The sequence below is a fragment of the Malania oleifera genome, chromosome 10, assembly GCF_029873635.1.
Source record: "Malania oleifera isolate guangnan ecotype guangnan chromosome 10, ASM2987363v1, whole genome shotgun sequence".
Classification (NCBI taxonomy): domain Eukaryota; kingdom Viridiplantae; phylum Streptophyta; class Magnoliopsida; order Santalales; family Ximeniaceae; genus Malania; species Malania oleifera.
This window is the reverse complement of record NC_080426.1, coordinates 16,869,938-16,888,811: the sequence shown is the minus strand read 5'-3', so window position 1 is coordinate 16,888,811 and position 18,874 is coordinate 16,869,938. Positions and strand designations below refer to the sequence as shown.

Below are 18,874 nucleotides of genomic sequence, written 5' to 3'. Positions count from 1 at the left end.
ATTCTGGCTTCTCCATCAGTGGTAAGTGTAACTCCTTACCAAACAAGAAATCCTCGATCTGCATTTTCCAGAAACCGAAGTTCGTGCCGTCAAACATCTCGATGTGAGAGCTTTTCTGGTTCGACATCTCGATTCACTGATCTAGAGATGGAATTAGCTCAATCGGACAGCACGGTTGGATCCGGAACGGTCGAAAACCCTAGGAATGGCTTAAGCCGCTCGAAAAACGGACCCGAAATGGCTTCAAAAAGCCCGGTCAAACTTTTGGTCAAACCTGGTCAACCCTGCTGACGTGGCACGTGGGACCCACTGCTGACGTGGCACTGTGGGCCCACTGCTGACGTGGCACTGTGGGGTCCACTGCTGATGTGGCACTGGGGCCCACTGCTGACGTGGTGCTGACGTGGCGTGGACGTGGCGGCTGACGTGGCAGATGACTGGCGCTGACGTGGAACTGACGTGGCGCTGACTGGAGCTGACGTGGCGGGCTGGCTGACGCGGCGCTGACGTGGACGCTGACGTCAGCGTCTTCCAGCTTCTTCTGGTCGCCGGACGTTCGCCGGCGCGTGGGGGCGCGTGAGGACCACTCCCGACCTGTCGCCGGCGCGTGGGAGCGCGTGAGGGCGCGTGGGAACGTCCTTTGGACGTTGGTGGTGTGTGTGGGCGCGTGCGGCTTCGTCTGAGCTTTGTTTGAGCTCCGGTTACTGCCGTTGGCTTCGTCTCGGCGAGAGGAGTTCGATGGTAGCCTCAAAATTAAATTTTGAGCTACTGGACAGGGGCTCAAAAAACCGAAATTTTTCTTGATCTGGCTATTTTTACTCCGACCAAATCTCTGATACCAGTTGTTGGGGAATAAACTGACCTGGAGTAATAGAAAACGACATGTTTCTCTGTCACGATCATAGCCATGAGAAATACAGCAAGGGCGAGGGAGATAGAGAGAAAATTGTTGAAGACCTTGAGCTCGTTCGCTTGCCGGACCACCTTCATAATCCTTATAGTCCGCAAGAATAGAAACGAGATAAACGCCGGGAGCCACCCGATGAGGAGTATGAGAGCCTTGGAATCGTCGCCTTAGACGGCGTGGTAGAGCTGGGTGATGATGGCGCCGCTAAGGCCGACAAAGCCCTTCAAGAGGATTATTTTTAAGAATAAAAGAAAAAATAATATCTTCCAAGCAAAGAGTAATTATTGATTCCTTAATTTTTTTAGTTCATTTGACTAGAGAATTACTTTTTTTTTTTACAAGTTATTTACAAGTTATTTTCTGTTCTTATATATGCATTCATGTATGCTTACATGAAAATCACATACATTCATGCACATGCCCACATACATCCATGTATATCCACATACATTCAACACAGACACTCTTCCATGCATATCCACATACATGGAAACACAATCCACATGCACCTAATCGCATTAATGCATGCAAACAAACACACACACACATACACACACACACACACACACTCACATGCATTCACACACATGCATGCATACACACTTATATATATGGGATGCAAAGCTCCGAAGACAATGCCACATCCGAGTACATCATTAAAGCAAGACTTGGAACAAAATTGATAAATCATTTTATAGTAAACTCTATGGTGATATAAAATTGGGTCTACAATCTATTTAACTACAAAATAAGTAATATTTAATTTAAAAAATGATTACCATCGTTGCATATATATCTCCACATCAGTGAGGGGAGGAAGAGTCGACTGCAGCACCTCCTTGATGTTGGCAGAGCATTTCATCAATCTCCGCTTTCCAGTGCATCATGACTTCAAGCTATTGTGACATGACCTGGTTGCTCTAGACCTCCTACAATTGCTGGGTGATAATACTTTCATGATTTGCTGCCTTTCGATGCACCTCCTCAATCTTAGCATGACATGCAGAATGATCTGATGATGGGGCTATGTATTCACCCCCAAGACCTTTGATCCTCAGGCGCATATTGTCAGTCTGGTTGTACAGCATATACATTATGAGAGAATTAAAGCTGCTCAGAGGGATGATTTGGAATTGGCAGAAGTGATAACCAGAATACAAGATGGTCAGGGGGAAGAATTCAGCATTTCTGACGATGGGGCTATGAGATTTCGTACAAGACTGTGTGTGCTTGCAGATGATAATATCAGGAGGATGATTCTAGAAGAGGCACACAGATCTCTATACACTGTCCATCCTGGTAGTACGAAAATGTATAGGGATCTACGGGAGTATTTCTGGTGGAGTGACATGAAGAGAGAAATAACAGAGTTTGTGCAGTAGTGTTTGACGTGCCAGCAGGTTAAGACTGAGCTGCATCAGAGGCCGGCTGGTCAATTGCAGCCACTTTTCATTCCTGAGTGGAAATGGGACCATGTATCCATGGATTTTGTTATTGGGCTACCGTCAGCGCCGCATGGTCAGAATGCCATCTGGGTAATTGTTGATAGGTTGACGAAGACAGCGCACTTTCTGCTCATTAAGGTTAGCTACCCTATGAATATGTTAGTAGATATTTACATACAAGAGATTGTTCGACCCCATGGAGTGTCAGTATCCATAGTCTCGGACCGTGATCCACGTTTCACATCGCAGTTTTGGAGGAGTTTGTAGGAGGCACTAGAGACTCAGTTGGCATTCAATACCGCTTTCCATCCTCAGACTGACGGTCAGACTAAGAGAACTATTCAAGTACTCGAGGATATGTTGCGAGAGTGTGTTTTGGATTTTTGGGGTAGCTGGACTCAGTATATGTCATTGGTAGAATTTGCTTACAATAACAACTACGAGACTAGCATTGAGGAAGTGTTGTTCCCCTTTATACTGGAGTGAGTTGGGTGAGAGGCGAGTTTTGGGGCTAGAGATAGTTCAACGGACGTACGATAAATTCTGACTCATTTGAGATCAAATTAGTGCAGCACAGAGTCAGAAAAAAAGCTACGCAGATACTCACCGCCGGGGACTGGAATTTGGAGTAGGTGATCATGTATTTCTGAAAATAACACTGCTAAAGGGAATCATGAGGTTTGGGTAGAAGGGTAAGTTGAGTCCTAGGTTCATTGGTCCATTTGAGATACTCGAGAAGATTGGGTCAGCTGCCTATCGGATGGCTTTACCGCCATCTCTATTCAAAATTCACGACGTGTTTTACATTTCTATGTTAAGGAAATACGTCCCAAGTTCTTCAAATATCATCAGCTATGCGGAATTGGAATCAGTGGTGATCGAGCATATGAGGAAGCTCCAGTACAGGTTTTAGATAGAAAGGAACAGGAATTACGTAATAAGAAGATACCGTTGGTAAAAGTCTAGTGGAGGAATCACGCGATAGAAGAAGTTTCGTGGGAGCTTGAAAGCTAGATTAGACAGAAATACCCCCACTTGTTTAGTGGGTAATGGCAGTGATGTGTAATTTAAGTAGTGATAATTTTGTTTTGTACAATGTAATTATAATGTAGAGTATAGGATAGGTAGTATTTTGGTTTTGGGAGAATTTTCTTTTATACTTGTAATCTCCCAGAACTACCCATATAACCACGGTATTCCTCCGCCATAAGTGAGGGCAGGTAATAAAATAAGTAGACCGTTTTGCCTTTAAGAGATGATGAGCTATATGAATAGTAAATATGGAGGACAAAATTTTATAAGGAAGGGAGAATGTAATGATCTGAAGAGTAATGATATTTAAATAATAAAGAGGGAGGAAAATGAAAACAGTAACAGAAGGAGGCAGCCAACTTCGTTAACGAAAGTTCTTCAGGATCTCATCGACGAGGTCTCGTCTGGTCGACGAGAAGATACCGAGAGAGGATTTTTGGGATGTCTGAAATTTGTTGACGGGGGTGCAGATTCGTCGACAAACTTTCTACAGGACTTGTCGATGAGGTGACGTGACTCTTCGACCAATCCCGCAGTATAAATATTGCTAAACTTAGTTTTCTTGTGCAGAAAACTCACCGAACCCTCTCTTCTCTCTCCTCTACGGTCCTTCCCCCTTCTCTAATCAATTTCAGCCTTGTCAGTCACCAGATCGATGATCTGAGGCCACCACGACACTCCTAGTAGAGTTCTCTCCAAGTCTGCTGGAGCAGATCGTCAAAGGGACGAAGTTGGATTTCATCCCAGATTTAGGGTAAGACCTTTTAGTCAATTTTTGGCCTTCTGGCGGTTGTAGGAAATGATGTAAGCAAAGAAATATTGATATTCTGTTCTGACGAATGTTGTTTTCAGGGTGTCGAGTAGGAATCCCTAAGGGGTTAGGATCGGTATATGAAAAAGGCTTTTTAATAGTCAGGTAAAGGAAATATGCTATGCTAGGCAAACTTAGTGTGATTTTCCGTATGGTATATATATTTATACCAGATTATTATTCACAACAGAAATTATACAGTTTATCAAGTATATTTAATATGTTTTAAATTATTGTGTGGCTTGAGAATATAGATATAGTACAAAAGTATGTTTTATAGTATTTTCAGAGTATGTTATACAGAATATACAGACAATGAATATGTTTTACAACATTTTCAGAATACCATGATTATACATATTTACAGTTTATTATAGAAATACAGTTGATATAGATACAGTTTACAGTACCATGACATACAGTTTTACAGTTTATTTCAGAAATATAGTTTATACAGATACAGTTTATCACAATGTCATGGTTAATACAGATATTACAGAATCATAGTAAAATAGATAGATTGTATATAGTAATGTATTATATAGTATCAAACCCTGTTGGACCATTACAGTTTATAGAGCACGGTACCGTTGCTACATACAGTATAGAGTGCAACCACCTATTTAGATAATACGTGGTAAAACAGTCGATCGTATAGAGCCCACGAGTGGACAGGCTCCCCATCATATATGGGTTGAGGAGGGCTGATCAGACTGATGGAGTATAGTGGTTTATCCTGGTCGGCCAGTTAGGGTAGATCCTACCTACAGGCCGCACAACCCTATCATGAGAGGTTAAATCATGACATACAGTTATCCACAGGGAGGTTTTCAATTATTATATGTATATACAGTTTTATAGTAGCATTGGGTGTACTTATGTATAGTAGCAGTATCATGAATGGAAAACCTATAAAAGCAAATATGTTAAGCAACATGGGTACATGTGGTGGCTTTATATGTTATTTGTACTTATACTCTCATATGCATTTATACATGACTATATATAGAAATAGATTTTCATGGTATTGTAATCCATTTGCCACACACTAGCAATAGCATATTTCGTCTTACTGAGCGTTGGCTCATCCCATTACTTTTAACATTTTTCAGTTGATCAAGGTATGCGAGCAGATCAGGCTCGCAGATAGAATGACCTCAGTATTGCCCTGACAATAGAGTGAGTATTTTTGGGAGTATTTTTGTATAGCCCTAGCCCAGTTGAGAGTATTTTTGGGTAGCAGTCATATATGTATATTTTGAGGAACCTTTTAGCACTCTGTTATTGTATATAATTATATATGGTTATATTTATTTTATTTTCACTTCTCGCTGCTAGGTTGATGGTTGGGTTTAATTCAGTTTGGTATTAGAGCATTATAAATGTTATAGTATTAAAAAAAGAAAAAAAAAACCAAGTTAAATAGCAAGTCATTACACATATAGATCTTTCCACATTCAGATTTGAAAGATGTTGCTTCTATTAGGAAAAGTGAGAAAAGATCTTTTGGACCTGATTCATTCAAGAAGCTAAAAATGAGTAATGCTTCCGTGAATCCTTCATTTGCACAATAATACTACAAAGTCTGTCTCAAAGAAGCTGGAAAAATCTTCCGCAGATGATGAAAGTGGAACTTTCCTGGGGGGAAAAACTATATATATAATATGATGTGTAACGGCTCTGGTCCCATTAAACCTATGACATCCTCTTCTCGTTGTATTTTATCTTCAACTCATCCAAATTATTCTCATTTGCATGCGGTGTCAAGTTGCTTACTAGACAATATCAGCAACTGTTCTTAATTTCATGCATCCCATCTATCAACTCTCAAAAACCAGTCCAATCATTAATGCAGAACTTTACCCCACATCGATATTCCTTGGTCTGTACATGGTCATTAATCCAAAAGGTATGAACTTCAAAAGGTTTAAATTTGGAGAATCTTTTCAACCAATATTCACTATTATATATAAACGACAGCTCTTCCATATATTTCGTTCATTATGTTAAGAACAATCCCAGATCCAAATTGGCCAAATATAGATCATTCCGCTTTCAAGTTTGAGAGGTACGACTCATAAGCTAAGTTAGTTTCGAAGTATTTTGTCAAGATTCTCGTGATTTAAATGTCATATATAGAGCTTGAGCAATCTTTTTGAAGCTATTCATTATCTCAGTACTAAAAAGGAATAGGATGCACGTGAAAGAAACAGTTTAATTAATTGGTTCAAATATCTATACATGGGCAGGTTGCTCATGAAGATGATTACAATTCAGATGGGCCAATAGGAGACTATCTTTGTAGTAGAAGATAGATAAGACTAGTTGCTAATATTGGCGAGGAAGTAGAATACGTAAGCATATTAGTGACAGTTTAATAAATTCGTCGCTAATAATAGACTATTAGTGACGATTTTCATAAACCGTCACTAATATACTTAAATAATTTTTTTAAAATAAAAAACTATATTAGTCACAGTTTAATAAATTCGCCCCTAATAATAGGCTAGTACTGATAGTTTGTGAAAATAGCCACTAATATTGTTGACTTTTTCTCAGTTAACAAATGCATTATTTGTGACATTTAATATACCGTTACTAATGCAAAACAAATAGTGACGGTTTGGAAAAATCGTAACTAATAATGCATTATTAGTGACAATTTGCAAATATCGTCACTAATATTGTTGACTTTTTCTCAGTCAACACATGCATTATTAGTGACAGTTTAATACACCGTTACTAATACAAGACAAATAGTGACAGTTTGAAAAAACCATGGCTAATAATGCTTTATTAGTGGCAGTTTGCAAAAACCATCACTAATATTGTTGACTTTTTCTCAATCAACAAATGCATTATTAGTGACGGTTTAATATACCGTTATTAATACAAAACAAATAGTGACGGTACTTAAAATACTCTTCGGGAAAAAGTCTTATGTTTTAAAAAATTAACCATTTCAGAGCTAATAGTTATACAGACGCATATTGGGTGGGGAACACCACAGACAGAAGATCTACCTCAGGTTTCTTTTTGTTTGTCTGGGGGAATTTTGTTACATGGAGAAGCATGAAGCAAAAGTTGGTGGCATTATCAAGTGCCGAAGCAGAATTTCGTGGAATGGCTAAGGGACTTTGTGAACTCGTGTTGCTAAAAAAACTTCTAACTGAAATTGGGTTTAGCCTTACCTCAGAGATGGTCCTCTTTTGCGATAACAAGGCAGCGATTGTCATTGCTCACAATCCTATTCAGCATGATCGAACCAAATACATGGAGGTTGACAGACACTTTATCAAAAAAAAAAAAATCTCAAAGTTAAAATAATTTGGTTTACATTCGTGAAATCCGAAGACCAATTGGCAGATATTCTTACAAAGGCCGTATCAAATAAGAATTTCTACAAATCACTAAACAAGTTGCACATTGAAGAGTTGAATGGTTCCACTTGAGGGGGTGTTGGCATGAGTTGTCAATTAAAAAGCAAATCAAAGAAATTATAGGAATAAACCAATCAGAGAGATTATAGGAATAATCATAACTACAAAACCCCTTCCATCAAGGGATTAACTATGATTATGATTCCTAAAATCTATATCATGATTTTTAGCATTATTATAGTCATAAAATATGTATAGCCAACGATAGGGTTGTTAATCTCTTTATATATGTTTGTACAATACCTCTGTAAATGAATGAAATATAAAGATAGAGAATTTGACATTATCAATCGAAAACCCTAGAAGTTGGGAGTACCAATTGTATTAGTTAATATGACATGTGGGTGGCATACTGTCCATGACATTCCTACACATGTACTAAATGCGTAATTCTTATCTTTAAATAAGGTTGGGAGGCATTGCTCTTATAAATTATTACTTCATCATTTGTTGCTTGTGTACATAAGCATGTTATACTTCATTACACATACTAGTAAGATTAACCAATGAATCATAGATTATGCGTCATTGGCTAACCCTAGTGAAACTTGGTGCCATTACAATGGCAAGACATGTTGTGATAACTTAGATGTTGACACTTATTAATTATCCTAATTTCCCCCCCTTAACTACCTTTAATTAAGTCTTTTTTTAATTATATGTCCATTTTTCTAATGTACTTAGGTATTATATTAGTATAATAGATTAATTGTCCTACTTTACTGGTTCCTATATATATATATATATATATATGTATCTCTTTTTTAGCTACTAGTCAGCTACCTTGAATACAATGTCGATCCATCATCATGTAACTGCTAAAATTTCAAGTTAGATCATCTGTGTATATAATATATTACACAGTTCCTCATATTTTAATCGTCCGTGTATGTGTTCCAGACCTTTGGATATTTTATTTTTTTGCAACTTGACCCCTATGAAATCATACAGTTACCTACTAATTCCATATTAACCGACTTTAGCCTCGGCAGGTCGCACACTTTTCCCGGCCGCAGCTAATTCTGTCTCCGCCGCTTCCGGCTGTTCCCGGAACTTCTTGTAAATGTCACTCCGGTAAAACTTCCTAGTCCTGACCACTAAAATCACCGAAACAAGTGCTCCGAAAGCCGTCGCTGCCGTGATTATAATGAAAGCCAGCTTGAAGCACTCGACCCCGTTACAGTCCAAGTCCTCTCCGGCCTTTCTGGACTTCCCCAAAGCCGCCAATTGCCTCCTGGCTTCCTGGTCGTACAGATGACCCGTGACCCGCACGTTCAGCAAGTACGCCCCGATCGGGCTCGCCACGGATCCGAAATTGTACAGGGTCGAGTAGTACTTGAGTCCGAAAATCTCCGAAATTATGGCGAAGAGAAGCGGCCACTGGGCCCCGAAGCAGAACCCTATTATCACCGACGCCGCGTAGAGGCCGCTGGGGACGTCGAAGGCGATGAGAAGGTGGCCCACGCAGGAGAGGAGGAGGATGAGGGTGAACATGAGCGGGCGGGGGAATTTGTACCGGGTCAAGAAGATTTCGGATGTGAACCCGGACACGACCCGACCCATGTAGTTCCATATGCTCACTAGCGACACGAACGTGCTTATGCTTTGGGTCGGGTACCCGAGGGAGGTCCCGATTTGGCCCAGGTTGTCGATCGCCGTCAGTGTCCCTCCCACGCCGCAAATGGTCGCCATGAAAAGGATCAGCATGTCGACGCTGAAAAGCGCCTGGAGGATGGTGTAGTCCTCTCCCCGGTCCGGCGGCCGGAATATGTTTTTGAAGCAGGAGACTTGTTGAGTCTGCGGTTCCGGCGGCGGTGGCTGTAAACTGCTCACCGGCGGGTTCGGCTTCTCTGTTACGATTTGCACCGGCGAGCGAGCGTCTGCGGTTTTGTTCTTCTCCTTCCATAGTTTGTACTCTTCTCTTACGACGACGGCCAGGGGGAGAAAGAGCAGGAGGAGCACGCCGGCGGCGCTGCCGCCGTACGCGGCCCGCGAGAAAACAATCTTTTTCTCTGCCACGATCATGGCCATGAGGAAAAAAGCAAGGCCGAGGGAAAAATAGAGAAAGTCGTAGAAGACCTTGAGCTCGTTCGTTTGCCGGACCACTTTCATAATCCTTATAGTCCTCAAAAATACAAACGAGGTCACCGCCGGAAGCCACCCGATGAGGAGTATGAGAGCCTTGGAGTTGTTGCCGTAGACCGCGTGGTAGAGCTGGGTGATGATGGCGCCGCTGAGGCCGACAAAGCCCTTCAAGAGGCCAAGCACCACTCCCCGGCTCTCGGGGAAGTTCTTGACGCAGGTGACGAGGGCACCGGTGTTGGCAAAGGACTGGGAGTTGGCGCCGACGCAGATGTAGAGGCACATTAGCCAAACGGGAGGGGTGGCGGTGCGGTGGGTGACGGCGAGCCAGATCATGAAGTAGCCGAAGAAGTTGAGGACGCTGCCCATGGCCAGCACCACCCACGGCGGGGTAACCTCGTTGATGAGGCCGGAGAGGATGCCGACGTTGCCGCCGAGGTCCTTGAAGAAGCTGAGGAGGTTGAGGGTGGTCTGGTCGTAGCCCAGAGCCGATTTGATGTCGTTGGAGTAGAGCCCGAACATGTACGTGGCCCCCGCGGCCGACATGATGAGATTGGAGGCGAACACCATGAACCACCGCCCCGTGAGGACGCGCAGGGTCAAGCTTCCCGTGTTGGACCATCCAACGCCGGCGCCGCCTCCACTTCCGGCGGCAACCACCATCTTAATTTGCTATATGTTCTAACAAGTAGTTGCATATACAGGAGAGACGTGCGCACACGCGCACAAACATACACCCACAAACTTTTATTTTGTCTGAAATGATGAAGTTGCTATACTTGTAGTTATAAGCTCTCAAGTCTTAACAAAAGAATGCTCGATGGTTGACTTGATGGGCTTGTGGGGGAAGGAAAAAGAAAAGTGCACTCTGGAAAGGGGCAGAAAAGGAATAGTTAGGCGGGGCAATTAATGATCCCGTGGATGGGATTTTTTTTCTTCCCCAACTTTTTTTTATTTTTGAATTTTTCGAGCATGATGGATCGGTAACTATGAATTTGGAATGGGCAAAACAGAATTGAAAATTTTAACTATCCAACGGGACTTGAAGATTCATGACAAAAATCTCATTCTCTCTATCTCTCTCTCTCTCTCTCTCTGTATATATATATATATATATGTATGTATTGTAATGTCTCGAACCGTAACTGGATTAGAGTGCTATGGTTCATGCATATATCTCTCATGCAGCGAAAATAATTAAATATCCTCAATTTAACATATTTGAATACTAACACTTACAACCATAAAGTATATCCAGGCGTCCACATTACATAAACGGAAAATTAAAACACAACATAATACTTCTGAGTTCTACAGCCACTCACTCTACGCTATATTATCACCCTGCCTTGGAGCTTGTTAAGCTCGATCACCAAAAGGTCCTGAAAAATGAGTTGTATAATAGGGTGAAACATTTTCTAGTAAGACGGAATATATTATAATCAGTGTGTGGTTAGCATGAGTTTTTAGTGTAAACATAATATAACCGTTAATTTCACTTTAAAGAAAACTGCATAAATAAAATATAACTCATACCTATATTTAAAATATTTAACTTTCCTTTATTTCATAAATCTGCATCGATGTGGTTCATTTTATATATTAATCCACATATCTGCATAGAAGTACCTTATTGAGCTATCGACATGTTTCACCTCCATGACGGATTGTGCGACCCGAAGGCGGGACTTAGCAACAGGCCGGCCGACTAGTGCTAAGTCAAGTATAATCCTGTCTGTCAGTAAGATTTGCTTACCCCATCCCGGAAAATACTTCGGGAGGGGTCTCTCAGAATACTCCTTCAGGAGGAGCTCTACTCAGGCCAAATCAACCATTCCATACCAACACTATCACACCAGTGTGGTTGCACTATACTTCCTCTTTATAGCTTCGATACCAAACTTTCATTACAACTAGCCCTCAGGATACTTAAACCATATATTACATTTTCAATAATAAATTCACAACCTGATTCCATTTTCATAAAACTGTATAAAACTGTCATTTCCTGTTCGGTATAAAACCAGCATAACACAATTTAGCGTAATGCCGTCATATTCCCAAATTCACATTATTCTCAATATTCTAGAAAACCCAGTATAATACCCTAACTTTTCCTGTATGACATCATATACATATTTCAACAGGTTCATTTATACAATAAAGACAATCATTCTCATGTCACAAAATTTGAGTACTAAACCATACTTTAATAAACTGCTTGTAGAAAATATATCATGCTTTAATAAACCAAAACCATTAGTTTAACCCGTTTAATTCATTTAGAAAATCCTTTACAACATACACAATTATATATAATAACCCAAAACTATCATTTTCATATGCCTGATTATTTAGAAAATCATATATAATAACCAAAAATCATCATTTCCATATGCCTAAATAATTCAAAAAAATCATATATAGTATTTCGGTATCCAAATTCTCAATTTAATCGGTTCAATTTTGAAAATAACTGACATAATCTATTCCCCTTACCTTAGCCCTGGAGTGGTGCGTAGGACCTCCAAATGACGATTCCACTCAGATTAACTTGTTAAGGATTGTCACTAGGACCTCGTAGTGGTGTTCGTTTTTTGATTTGACTTACAAACGGAGAGAAATTCTAGAGAGAGAAAGTGAGAGCTTGAGGAGAGAGAGAGAGAGAGAGAGAGAGAGAGAGAGAGAGAGAGAGAGAGAGAGAGAGAGAGAGAGAGAGATAGCTCTGTTGACTTTATGAGTCCGATCCTATTTTGATAATGACAAATCATATAGTATCTTACCTGTGCATTGAGATTGTGAATAAGATCATTACTTAACATGCATGGAAGGTAAGGAAGTCATGGAAATCATGAGGAACTTAAAGCATATACAACCTAGTACACTCCATGGAATTAGAAGAGTGAAAGGATGAAAAAGTTTCGAGTTTTCAATTGTAATGGGTATTTAGTATTGTTTATATTTACATATCTCATATGATGTAGTTGGAAGTTGACTAACCTTAGGACACATGCATTTCATAAAAAATCTATTTACATTAGTTCTAGATTGGATGGACATTGTAAAGCCACGGTAAGTCTGAAAAATAGAGGCCTCGTCGACGAACGTTGTGGCCTCGTCGACGAATTCTTAAGGCCACTCGGCAACGAATGATCTGCTCTCGTCAACAAGAAAATACCAAAAACTCAAAAATATCAAACAAGCTATTCGGCGACGAACTCACATTCTCGTCAACGAACGAGTGTTGAACACTCGTCGATGAACGTGTGCAATCGTCGATGAGTACGTCGCACTGAATGACGCTCCAACGTGGACACAGATGAAAATCTTTTATTTTAAATGATCCAATGACCATAAATCTTTCAAATGGCGAGAACACTTATAAACATAACCTCTAAACCCTAGGGCATCACTTTTTACATACTTCTTGAGAGTTTTGAATGAATTACAAACTTCTTGCCTACACTCTAAAGCATTCACATTAAGTTTGGGCATTTCGTGCGTTGAGTTTCAAGATCAAAGGGCGTTCACTCTTATCTTTTGCAAACAACTTAGGTATTAAGGTTGTAATCAAAGTATCGTTGTCACACTCCAAACCCACTAGGAGGGGCCGGGGGTGTGATGAGACCACTCACCATCTCTAATACCATTCTCATAGCGGAAATAATAAAACAACCACAAATAAAATACCAGAGTTTTATACTATTCAACCCAAAATGTATATCCATTCACTTATATTACATAACCAAAAATATTAAACATAACTTTATAAATAACTGTTCTTACCATCACCTAAAATTTCCAAAGTTCTCAACCCTGCCCCAGAGCTTTTTAAGCTTGATCACCTGAAGGACCTAAAAAGATAATAATTCATTGGGATGAGACACCTCTCAGTAAGGAAGAAATAAACTATAATAGTGTGTGACAAATGAGCTCTAGTGTATAAAAACTATAGCTGTTTAATAATCAAGGTTACGATACACACACACACAGTCCGTTATCACACATACACAACTAATATTTATAGCAAAAGTTCTTAAGGATTGGGGAAATTACACGTCCATACATGTAACGCCCCTTTAATCTGATATCGTTTGTAACTGTACCCTTTAATCTGGGTGTGGCTACAAATGATACTGATCAGGGTACTCACCTTACTCGGTAAGCCCTCGGACCGAGAGTTTTACTTTGCCATAAATATTTATGCATTTAAGTTCATATACTAGTATTCCCACACATTCACATCAATCATCCCTCAAAGTCTGCAAACCTATACCCCACAATTAATCCGCACAGGATATAATACAAGCTACGTACACATCCACAAAGGCTACCACACGTATATTTCACACATCCAATATTGATCATACCACAAAGATTCACATATACACATACATCACAACACATCCCCGCTAGTTACAGTACATTCCATTGATCTCAGTACGTGACCCACACAGGGCAACTGCATACCTCTCAGTATGTGGCCCACGTAGGGCTACTGCGTACTATCCAGTACGTGGCCCACATAGGGCTACTACGTATTACCCAGTACGTGACCCACATAGGGCTACTGTGTAACTCTCAATACGTGGCCCACTTAAAGTAACTGCGTACCTTTCAATACATGACCCACATAGGGCTACTGCGTACAACCCAATCCATGACCCATATAGGGCTATTGCGTGCTATCCAGTACTTGGCCCACATAGGGCTACTGTGTATTACCCAGTACATGGCTTACATGGGGTTACCATGTATTACCTAGTACGTGGTTTTTGTGTAATAACCCCAAAAATGATTAATAAAAAAATAAAAAATATTAATTAATTAATTAATTAATTAAATTTTAAAAAATGAAAAAATAATAATTAAATTTATTTTTATTTTTATGAATAAAATATATTATTATTAATATCAATTAAATATATTTATTATTATTATTATTTAATATATATATATATATATATATATATATATACACACACATACATCATCTCCTGAAGCTTCAAGCTTCAAGAGATTCACGCTGAACGTCCAGCGCCCCCCCTGAATTTTTCTTTCTCTCTCCTCTTGTTCTCTCTCTCTCTCTCTCTCTCTCTCTCTCTCTCTCTCTCTCTCTCTCTTTTCAGTTCCGTGACGGATACTCTCTCGGTTGAAAATCTGAAGATACCGCTGGATTCCATTCTCCGCTGCTGTCATTTCTACCGGAGCGGATTGGTGGTAGGAGCAGCGTAGGCGTATCTCTTGGGGTAAGTCAAATTTTCGCCTTTATCTCAATTTCTTGCGAATTTTAAGGCCAATTGACGATCGAATACCACCACGAGAATCTAAGGATGATTCTCTACAAGTCTAAAATAACGGATTTCTCGTGGAGTCATCGTGGGCATAACCCTAAATTTGGGATAAGGCTTATTATTATTTAATTAGTGTTGATTTAAAAATGTTAGAATACTGAGCATCTGAGGTTGAAGTAGGATTTTCGGAATTTAGGGCTCGGGTGAGCGCCGCGAGTGTAATTTCGAGACCCGCAGGCATAATTCTGAAAATTAAGTTAGGGTGTTAAATATTAGTTTAAATGTTAATTTGGAGTGTATGGAGCCTACAGAAGATTATATAGGTATTATTTTGGGGAAATGAGTTAATTAATCAGAGGAAAATGTAAATTGCAGGATTTGAGTTTCGGGAGCCAAGGGCGTAGGATTTGGGTGTTAACGAGACTTTCAGTAAGTCAGGTAAGGAGAATAAATTATAACAGTTTTTTAAAAATTACTGTTTGAATTAATATGTGAAAATGAGCATATGATATTTTGTCTGAAAATTATTATGATATAAATATTAGATAAATTGTGTGGCATTTGAGTAATATTAAATTGTGATATTTTGGAGTGTGAAATTAATATATTACGAATATTAGATGAAAACTGAGTGGTATATGACGTATATTGAAAATTGTGAAATATAACGATGAGTACTTTCTGAGAAAATATTGAAATGAGAATTATTGTTGTGGTTAGTGGAAAATAATAAAATATGGTATTTATAGGTGAGTAAAAATGATTTGAATGAAAAATGAGATTTTGCGAATTACTAAAATGGATATTTTGAGAAATGTTGAAATACATGAAACACGATATATACTATTATGAGAAGATGAAATGTGCACAGAAAAATAATGAGAACATTTATATTGAGATGAATTGAGATATACTGATATGTGATTAATGATGTATATTGATATGGAAATATTAAAACGTGAAATGAGAACGTGAATTCTGAAAAGTATATACTGAAATATGATTGATGAAATGCCAATACCGCATAATGATTGCGGGTATGTGGTAGTGTATCCGGATGGATGGTTGTGGAAACCCTAATGATGGGTTGGGATATTGAGCATGGTATTGTTGCTAGTGGCGTAGTGTAACCACACGAACTCTTGGAGCGTGTGGCGTGATAGTTAACTAAGCTGTTTTGTAAGGTTGTTGTGCCCTCTGAGTCCAGATCAGGACTATAGGCCGGCCAGTCGTACTACAAATGCGAGATATGTGATATGACATTTTGATCTAACCAGGTCGACCAACCGCGGTTAGATCCAGCCTTCAGGATGCACAACCTTGACCTTGGGGGAAAGCATGGCGTGTAAAGAATCATCCTCAGCGTAGCCATAAGTTACAGACGTGATATTGGTACTAGGTACCAAGGATACTCATGAGCTAGATAGTAAAATGAAAACGGAAAGTGAAAGAATGATAAAACGGGTCAAAATGAGAAATGAAAGAAATAATGGAAATCGAGAAATAGAGAATAGCAAAATTAAGAAATGAAACCGTGTGAGTTAATAATATAAATAATTGAGGCGAAGTGAAACTCTCCGCCTGAGGGCTTATTAAGTAAGGTGAGTGCCCTGATAGGTATCAAATGTGGTCATACCTAACTGCATAATGTGTTAGGGTAGAGGGAAGCTACCTGTATGGGCGGGTAATCTTCCCTATTCTCAGGAACTTTGCGAGTAAATATGTGTTGGAAATGATTGAATTTGAGAAATGATTTTAAAGCTTATAAAAACTTATGTTGTATATCTATATGAATGTGAGAATATGTTTATCAGTGTATTTTTTTTCAGATGAAATGTTGATTTGAAAAGTAAATTGTGTTATAACTGAACTCATATGGCCACACACTGTAAATAATTTATTCTTTCTTACTGAGATGTGTCTCACCCAAATTATCTAAATTTTTCAGGGAACGGGGATAGGCCAGGTGATAGAGCTCCATGATCATAAGGAGCTGGGACCCTGACACACAGGGTGAGTTTTTGGACTAAGGGAGGTGTAATTCTCCTAGAGTTGAGTTGTTTTTGAGTCTGTTATAGTGATATATATATATATATATATATATATATATGTGTGTGTGTGTGTGTGTGTTGATATTCTGGGTATTGTATTCTGACTGTTATGTATATACCGTTTTCTGCTGTTAGGTTGTATAAATGAAATAACTTTTTACTCGATACCCAATGCGGGTCGGGTCATATGAATGGTAATAGGGTTGTTGATGTGACCAATTTATGAATGTTGTTGATGACGAGTGAATATTTATTTATTATCATTTTATATTAAAAAAAATTGTACAAAAATCGGGGCATCACACCACGTATGACAGTTGCGTACTTCACTGTACATGGCCCACAAAGGGTAGCTACGTATTTCACTATACGTTTTTGTTCACAACAAACAATATTCACCCAAACAAGCAGTATCTACAACTAGATAGATTTCACCACCAATCAGTGTTCACAGCCAAGCGGTATTAACAACCAGACGATATCCACAACCAAATAGTATTCACAACCAGGCAGTACTCAAACCAAACAGCACTAATAAGTAGACAATACTTACAACCGAATAGTATTCACACCCGAACAATATTACAACCAGCTAATTGTGAAAAGTAATTCTTATGCCACACGGTTTTTCCAAAATATAGTTTATAATCCAAAAATCATTATTTTCAATTTCCTAACTCGTTCAGAAAATCATACTATAATTGTACGCTTCCTATACTAAAAAATAACCGATTCAAATTTAATAAAAAGCCTGGTATAATTTTATTCCCCTTACTTGTTCCTCGAAATTCTGCCTAAATCGAACGAAAAATGGAACCTTGAAATCCACAAATCCTAACTTAATCAGTTCGATCCCCAAAATATTTATCGTTTAACATCTCCTAGGCCCACATACTCTCAATAATTAATTCAATATTAAAACATCTTATTTACCCTAGTTTTGGAGTTGTGCCCAAGAACTCCAAATCATGAATTCGTTCTGATTATCTTGGAGAGAATTGCCCTGGGAACCCCGTGGTGGTTTCCGATCATCGAATCGGACTGAAACCAGGCCAAAATCGAAGAGAGAAGGTGGGAGGGCCAAAACCCTAAAGAGAGAGTGAGAAAGAAGAGAGATTTCACAGATAAAAATGACCCAAGGTCTATTTATAGGCTAGCCTTCGTCGACAGACTTAAAAGGTTTGTCAACAAATCCAAGAAGGACACTCGTCGACGAGAATAGCGGGTTCGTCGACTACTCAATTAAAACCTGAAATCGATGAGGCCCGGCTGTGCTGCCCTTCAAATTTTCTTTCTTTCTCTTTATTTATTTCCCTTTTTTTCCTTTATTTCTTGGGTTCGGGTTATTACAATCATTTTTGATATATTGATCTTTATTCTCAAAGTTTTGTACTCTCACAATTATATTGTTAAATATTTCTTGAGAGCAAGAACTTGAGTTCTTCATATATATTTTTACGTGAAGAAATTTTTAAAGGGTTTATCAAAGTTTAAATATTTGAAAGTATTCACTTTTATTCAAAGTTTTCATCTTAGTTCAATTATTGCAAAACATATTTGATTAGATCTTTGAAGCAAACTTGTCCTTCAAATATTTTTATAAAGGTCGAATAGTGGGTTAGATCTTTGGAGCAAAACTGATTGATTTAGATCTTTGGAGCTAAATTGTGTTAAATATATTTTTACAAAGATCATTTAGTTGAATTAATCTTTGAAGCAAAATAGTCATATCTATAATAATTTCATCGACAACATCACATACACTCATTGAGCTTTATGTTATATCATTTGAGTATGTATTAGGATTTCAAT

General features: G+C 38.9%; 1 protein-coding gene across 1 annotated transcript; it reads right to left on the bottom strand.

Annotated features, from left to right (window-relative positions):
- Window positions 1-8,447: 8,447 nt before the first annotated feature.
- LOC131165437 (protein NUCLEAR FUSION DEFECTIVE 4-like) lies at window positions 8,448-10,537 on the bottom strand. The gene has a single exon (XM_058123261.1). The coding sequence runs from the start codon at window positions 10,378-10,380 to the stop codon at window positions 8,605-8,607; it is 1,776 nt and encodes a 591-aa protein (XP_057979244.1). The 5' UTR covers window positions 10,381-10,537; the 3' UTR covers window positions 8,448-8,604.
- Window positions 10,538-18,874: the final 8,337 nt, after the last annotated feature.